An 8438-nucleotide genomic window follows, 5' to 3' on the forward strand; every position below is an offset into this window, starting at 1 on the left:
CCCTTTTTCTTCAGTTTTATCTTATTTTAGGGTGGGTCTTTACAGAGGTTGGCTGTTTTTCCACACCCTCTCTGTGTCCACCTGTAGAGGCCACGCCCTCTACAGGGGTTGGCTGATTTCCACACTCTCTCTGTGTCACTGGGACCAGGTGGAAGATTTTCATTGGTGGAACACCACTACAAAAGAATAAGGTGTTTCCTCATAACTCTGACTCCCTGACAAAGGCTATATGCCGAAACGCGTTGGAGTTTGGTTTTTAATGTCACTGTGACAATGCCATGTGAATAAAGGCATTTTATAGATTTAAAGAGAGTGCCTTGGACTTTTCTGTTTTTTGTATGCATTTTGTGTCCCTGTCCAAAGAGCACCTCTAACCAAGGATGAGTCCACGAAGTGCTCCTGTTTTGAACATTGTTTAACCTCAGCCTAATATTGACAGAATGAATAAAGTATAAGCAAAACTTTTACCAGACTGTACACTATCTTGGTGTTTGATTTTGAGTTGCTGCCCAGTGCGTCTGGGCTCCATCAGATTACAGCTGAATAAGAGGATATAGCAAATTATATTAAAATATATGAACACTGTTAAGATATAAAAGTGTTTCTATTAGGGCTGTCAGCGTTAACGCGTTAATCGCGATTAGATTAATGCAATCCATAACGCGTTTACTTTTTTTTAAAATCGCATTTTAATTTCGCAAGCCTTTTTGTCCCTTCTACTCACCCATAGTCGGCTCCTCTAGCGTCATGCTTCGAAGCGGCTTCCTGCAGTAAACTTACCGCGGTGATGGAAAGAAAGAGTGCTACTGGACATTTGAACGGCTTGTTTAACGTTAAAAAAAGCTAAACACCCAGGTGCAGCCAACGCACCCCAGCCAAGCGAGCCTCAGCTCCGCCAAAGTACCATTTTGGAGTGTGGGAGTCGCCGCAGACCCGTGGATGAAAGTACATCGAAGTAGTTAACTAAAGCAATAGCTAAATGGGTGGCAATCGACTGCAGACCAGTCAACATCGTAGAAGACTCAGGTATTGTATTAAGTTGGTCTACATGGCACTTTTTTGAAAGAAAATACAAAAGGTCAAAAAGGAAATTCTTTCTTTGTGTTCATTTGATTCCCAATTAAGACACTCTGGTAAGAAATGCTTTACATTGGGGCGTCGGTGGTTAGTGGTAGAGCAGGCACCCCATGTATAAGGCTGTTGCCGCAGCGGCCCGGGTTCGACTCCAGCCTGTGGCCCTTTGCTGCATGTCTCTCCCTCTATCTCTCCCCCTTTCACACTTCAATGTCCTATCAATTAAAGGCAAAAAAATGCCCTAAAAAATATCTTAAAAAAAACAAAAAAAAACAGATATATTTAAAAAAAAAAAAAAAATTATATATATAAGAAATGCTTTACATTATGGGCTTAAAACTGCCTTGAAATGCAAAATAACAGAATTTTAAACATGCAATTCAAAACGCGATTAATCGCGATTAACTATGGAAATTCTGCGATTAATCGCGATTAAAAAAATGTATTGTTTGACAGCCCTAGTTTCTATATTTTCTGTAGATAAGATACGCATTAACGCATCACATTACATAACGTCACTTCACATTACCTATCAACACACAGTCTCTTCCCATCACACCTCACGTTGTTTAGCTGCAGCTGCCATAATAGATTTTTTTTCATGTCTTCATTCGCGGTCATTAAATCTCCGATTGAGTTGGGATAAAACAAGTGGCTTTGGTGCTCGCCGTGAACGCGCTTCCCTCTGGCTGAACATACTCAGAGTTGATTGAGCTAATTCTGATCAGCTGTTCTGGAACCGAAAACTCAGAGTTTCTCAGCTCAGGCTCAGTCAACCCGGAGATTAGGCTCAGAGTTTCTTGAGCCTGCTTTCTGAAATAGGGCCCTGGATCCATACGTGCGGTTGCAAGAAGGTTTGTTGTGTCTCCCAGCACAGTCTCAAGAGCATGGAGGAGATACCAGGAGACCGGCCGTTACACTGGAAGACCTGGACAAGGCCACAGAGGGCCATCAACTAAATTTGTGGCCGAAGCCGAAGCCGAGTAAAATTAAATGCTTGGCCGAATACCGAGTACCGAATACCGAATTGTTTAGTTTTTCATTAGTTTTTGCAGATGAACACCCTCTAGATTAGTGTTGTCATGGTACCAAAATTGGGACCCACGGTACGATACCAGTGAAAGTATCAAAATAAAATAAATTATATCTCTCTCTATTATATATAACCATCTCAAACAAACAAACAAAAACAGAGAAACATTTTCCTTTTTGCTCAATTATAACTTCAGGTACAGTATTAAAATAAATAAGTAAAAAAGGCATACATAAATAAAAACATAGATAAATAAAATAATAATTCTTGGTGTATAGCATTTGTGGATAATTTCTTGAATAGATAAAAAAGTAAAAATATCTCTTGTGGAAATTTCACACGGGTCTTCAAGACTCGCTCGCCAGTGAGTGAGCGGACACGTGCATCTTCGGCACGCAGAGAGGCGCCTCGTCAGTTTCAAGTGGCACAGTACAGCAGTGAGAGCTCTGCAGTTCAGTTTAAACACGGACAATTAACAACTTTCTCCTTCTCTCTTTTGATGTGTGTGCGTGAATGATTAAGGTGAGAAGCCACCCATGTTTCATTTCCTCACATCGCCCAAGCCTTGGGTTGCACATATGCGTGTGTGTGCACTGCTGATGTTACACGATGTCAATCATGCGGCGCGCCTGAAATTTGACCGGTGTTTTAAATCGGCATATTTTAGACTGACCGGCCGGTCGCAGGTCATGGCTGATCACGTGAAAAACGGCCCGACTCTGAGCACTGGTGCAAGTCTAAAATTGGCAGGTCCACAACTGGTGCCCTCTTGTCTTCAGATGAGAGCAGGTTCACACTGTGCACGTGACAGACGTGAAAGGCGTGGTGTTGACCAAAATCTCATATCCGATATAGGTCATTTCATATCCCGATAACCATACTAGGGATGCACCGAATATTCGGTAACCGAATATGTTCAGCCGAATATTGCAAAAAAACACACAATCAGTATTCGGTGGAATAAGTGAAAAGCAAGGCCGAATAATAGCGGCGTGTTTTGATAACGCAATCAAACAGCGTGTGGTGACGGACGGAGTAAGATGTCAGCAGTGTGGCGATATTTTACTCCGTCCGTCACCGCACTCGCATTTGCGACTAAAAATAGTTTTGTGCCAGCAAAATACATCATTCAGCACACTGTGCAGTACAGATTTCAACCAGCAGTCCTGGATCACTACAGATGAGCATGTTGGAGATATTTTGTGGTTTCAATTTTGTGTTCTTGGACGTTAGTCTGGGGCGCCGTCAGCCATTAGGTGTGCTAGCCACTCCCCCCACCGATCTCCGCAAGGGATGTGAGGACTCTAAAACTTCACCAGAGGCTCCCTTGGCATGAGGGTGAGAAGATAATGGCTGAATTTTCATTTCTGGGTGCACTATCCCTTTAAGTGTTCCCTTTATTTTTTTGAGTAGCGTACATTTGTTACATATTTTCCATAATGTGTGGTGTTGTGTTAATACTTACTTGGAGTTGCCCATGCTGTCCAGCACCACTTTTCCACCACGGCAGGAAGGGTAGCGGTTGTAAAAAAACTCATAAAGCATCCCATCATCCACCTCTGGAGTTAGATCTCCCACAAACAGAGAATACATCTGTCTAGAAGAAGAGGTGAATACTGAGGCTAGATTTGTTTCCGGTGCAGGGACAAATACATTTGTTTCAATGAAAGGAGGAATTAATGATAATTTCATTATTAAGGAGACATTTTAGAGGAATGATCAGATTTTTTTTAAATGGGGTTGTATGGGGTACTCATCCATAGACATTACATTCCGAACAGTAGATGGTGGTTGGCAGGCTCTCAGTTTGGGGAAAAAAAAAAAACACACTGATGTCTCACATTGAAGCTAAGCAGACTACTGCTGTGGCGGGGTCTGCAAATTAAAAGTATTGTAGCCACCCTAAAAAAAAGTCCCACCAAATATCAATATCAACTAGAACTGCAAGCAGTTATGAATGGGGTCCAAGCCTCCCCGCGCAACTCGGCCTCCACGCCCTATGGAGCCCACGATAGTTGGCCCCAAATGACGACGGGCTCGGGGCGAGCGTCAGGACACAGGCCAACGTCTGAGCTGCAGTATTCACCGTAATGGGAAGTGCACTGAAAGTACCAAAGGCTGAATGTGTTTATTGCAATAAGTCACGCCCACTTTGACCAATCATTACCAAACTTTGCGGCTGGCCTCAGGACTAAACCCACATAATGCATCTCTCTCTCTCTCTCTGTCTCTCTTACTGTCTCATTATGACATACGGATTACTGTTAATTTATCATGTTGATCTGTTCTGTACGACATCTATTGCACGTCTGTCCGTCCTGGAGGAGGGATCCCTCCTCAGTTGCTCTTCCTGAGGTGTCTACCGTTTTTTTCCCCCGTTTAAGGGTTTTTTTGGGGGAGTTTTTCCTTATCTGCTGTGAGGGTCTTAAGGACAGAGGGATGTCATATGCTGTAAAGCCCTGTGAGGCAAACTGTGATTTGTGATATTGGGCTTTATAAATAAAATTGATTGATTGATAATGCTCACCATATTTCTTACAAATCCGATCAACTTTTACGAAGCGTCATATTTCTGGGTTTACAGCGTCCACTAGTGGCCAATTTGGGCCAAATTTGGCACCAAGCCTCTTAACGACCTCTGGAACAAGTGCATTAAGTGTCATGTTGATATAATTTAGTCTGACAAAAATATGCAACAATATGTGTATTTTAGCTAGCAAATTATTCCGTCATTAATAATTCGCACATTTTTTGACCAGGCAAAATTATTTTGATAACTGTAGATCAGGTCCATCTTGAGAGTTGACGTGCCATGCAGTTTGGACAAAATCTGTAGGAGGAGTTCGAAAAAGTAGGTTTTGGATGTGTAGCAACTCAGCGAAGAAAATGTGCGGCAGAAGTGGGCGGGGCCTATGTCAGCAAATCCAGCTCTATTTAGGGAATCAGGGGATATAAAGTTTATGGATATGTGATTTAAAATGTGGAAGTAACAGGAAAAAACACATTTGCATCTGTTATAGCACCACCTAGTGGATTATCTGCACAATTTTTTGTATGGTAGGTCTGTGTCCTATTCTACACGTACTCTATAAATTTCACAGCACTTATTACAATAGTTCAGCTGAAATAAATGTTATTTATCTTGTAACAAGCCACACCCACTTCTACCAGTCATGACCACCTACAACATATGGACTCAGGAATGGCCCTACATCATACCCACCAAATTTCATAAACATAGGTGTAGCTGTTTAGGAGATATAAACTTCCCATGTTTATAGCACCCCCTAGTGGCCAATGTTTATAAAATTCAGTTCACACCCTCACAGTCACATACTTAGTGAGGATCTCAGGTTTGGGTTTGATAGCTTTTAATTTGACAAAGATATGGAACAGTTCGCATTTTCATAGCTAGCTACAAAAATTTGTTCATCAATAATTTGCACACTTTTTGACCGGCCAAAATTCTTTTGATAAATTTATATCAGGTCCATCTTGTGAGTCTTGGTGCCAGGTTTCATGCAGTTCCGTCAAAATCTCTAAAAGGAGTTCGAAAAAGTAGATTTTTCAGTTTTTGCTTTTTGGCTTTTGAACGTGCAACATACGGTGTGGGAGTTACATGCCAAAACGCGTTGGCCTTGGTTGTAGCGCCTCCTGCAGGTGCACATGTGTAATATTTTGCGTCTGAGGTCCTTGCAGGGGTCTGGACGAACCCTCCCTTGCACGGTGTAGCTTGCAGCACCACTTGATTTACAGAAAAATAATAAGTATAATTAAAGCTACAAGCAGCTGTGATCGGGCCCTCACTCTCCTGCGCCACCGTGGGGGGCCAGCAGCACACATCACTTAAGTGGTTATGTGAAAAGTCAGACTAAATTAACCCTGACGTGTTGTGACATTTCAACTTCCTACTCAAAAAAAATACTCCTATGGGGAGGGGTTTTTGAAAATTTCAAGGGGGCGCTATAGAGGCATTTTGTCCCCCCCATGGGCGACAACCCTTTCAGATGTAAGAGCTCGACATTCTTGACCTGTGTATCAATTTTCATGAGGATATGAGGCCACTGAAGCCATCAAAAAGCCAAACGTATTTGATGGCAGGGCGGCGCCATAGCGGCCACGCCCCTTGACATAGACAAAAGCTTTTAATAACTTTTGATCAGCATGGTCTCAGGGTGATCTGTACCAAATGTGAAGTTGATTGGACAAAATCTGTAGGAGGAGTTCGTTAAAATACAAGGTGTCGAAATCACAAAATCGCCACCAAAATGAAAAGTTTAAATCAAAATGGCCGACTTCCAGTTTGGAGTAGACCATTGGTGGCAGATACTTTTTTGTGCGTCTGGGTGACATACACATATGTACCAATTTTCATCTTCCTACTCCAAAAAAATAACCTATGGGGAGGGGTTTTTGAAATTTTGAAGGGGGCGCTATAGAGGCATTTTGTACCCCCCATGGGCGGCGCCCCTATCAGATGAAAGAGCTAGCTATTCTTGACCTGTGTATCAATTTTCATGAGGATATGAGGTCGTTGAAGCCATCAAAAAGCCAAACGTATTTGGTGGCGAGAGAGGCGCCATAGCAGCCACGCCCCTTGACATAGAGAAAATCTTTTAATAACTTTTGATCAGCATGGTCTCTGGATGATCTGTAAAAAATTTGAAGTCGACTGGATGAAATCCCTAGGACTAGTTCGTTAAAATACAACATGTGGAAATCATGCCAAAATGACAAGTCAAAATCAAAATGGCCGACTTCCTGTTTGGAGTAGTAGAGGCATTTTGTCCCCCCCATGGGTGACGCCCCTATCAGATGCAAGAGCTCGCCATTTTTGACCTGTGTATCAATTTTCATGAGGATATGGGGTCGTTGAAGCCATCAAAAAGCCAAATGTATTTAGTGGCGAGGGATCGATAGTCGCCACGCCGCCACATGGACACCATTAGACGTAGCTTCACAGCGTTCATAAGGTAGCTTCACCAACTTGTTCTGCATGCAGTAGAAGTGGAATGAAGTTGATGCGGTCAAGTTTGTGGGATTAGTACATGTTAAAATAAAAACTGGTCACTTCCTGTTACCACCAGGGGGCGCTATGAGTAAGGTGGGATATTAACATATCGGGGCGTTCGGGGCAGAGCCATCATCATGTCCAGCAAGTTTGAAGCTGCTGGGATCAAGTATGTGGGCGGGAGAGCCGTTCGAAATTCGATGGCAAGAAAACTAAAAGTCGCCAAAATTTGTCACACCCTTGCGGCCACGCCCCTTGACATAGAGAAAAGCTTTTAATAACTTTTGATCAGCATGTTCTCAGGATGATCTGTAGCCAATTTGAAGTCGATCGGACAAAATCCCTAGGAGGAGTTCGTTCAAATTTAAGTTGTGGAAATCGCCGTAACGAAAAAATTCACAACAAAATGGCCGACTTCCTGTTGGGATCTTACCATGACGTCAAGAGACTTTTTTGTGCGTCTCGGAATGATAAGTGTGCGTACCAAATTTCGTTTACCTACGACAAACTAACCCCAAAGGGAGGGGTTTTTGAAAATTTGTAGGGGGCGCTATTTCGGCATTTCGTGTCAACCATGTGCAACCGCCCAAAAATATCGAATTTCGGATCCGGCCGGACGAATGTGGAAAGTTAGAAGCATTTTGAAATTTTGGAAAGGGGCGAAATTGGGACACGAAATGTCAGAATAATAATAATAATAATAATAATAACAATAAACAGCGCGATTACAATAGGGTCGTCGCTCGGGCCCTAATTAAAGCTGCAAGCAGCGATGAATGGGCCCTCGCACCTTCACGCAACTCGGGGGGGCTGGCAGGACGCCTTCTGACGCGCCAGTTCATTTCTGTCAAAGTTAGATATTGCATGCAGGAGTGACTTGGCATATCCTTGATACAGTGTTGGAATGACATATTTCACATTTTTTATCACTTCCTCTTTCCACTAGAGGGAGTTGGAGAACGCACTTGTTATACATCATGTTTTTATACATCAAATATACACCACAGATTGCAACTTTCAGATAAATCGAAAGATAAGTGTTTGATGAGACCTATTTCCTGTCACCACTAGGTGGGTCTATGAGTATCAGCCAATATGGCAATGATAATGTGTTCAGGGCGGGACTAATATGAATCATGTGAAGTTTGGTGGAGACAGGACCATTTATGCCAAAGCTACAGCAATTTCGTTTGTCGTGGCAAGACCTCAAGATTCAACGCTTGGCAGCGGGCGCGCCATTCAACATTGGGCAAATCCTGTGATAACTTTTGGTCACAACGTAGTCACGCTTACATACACCAAGTTTGGAGCCAATCTGAT

General features: G+C 42.7%; 1 protein-coding gene across 4 annotated transcripts in view; it reads right to left on the reverse strand.

The window, feature by feature from the left end:
* Positions 1 to 8438, reverse strand: part of LOC126383489 (tRNA selenocysteine 1-associated protein 1-like) — a 26422-nt gene that overhangs the window by 7831 nt on the left and 10153 nt on the right. For all 4 annotated transcript variants that reach the window (XM_050034013.1, XM_050034011.1, XM_050034012.1 and 1 more), the window contains exon 5: positions 3573 to 3704. In XM_050034013.1, the coding sequence (XP_049889970.1) occupies positions 3573 to 3704 (132 nt within the window). The remainder of the gene's footprint in view (positions 1 to 3572; positions 3705 to 8438) is intronic.

This window comes from Epinephelus moara, chromosome 22, assembly GCF_006386435.1.
Source record: "Epinephelus moara isolate mb chromosome 22, YSFRI_EMoa_1.0, whole genome shotgun sequence".
Lineage (NCBI taxonomy): Eukaryota > Metazoa > Chordata > Actinopteri > Perciformes > Serranidae > Epinephelus > Epinephelus moara.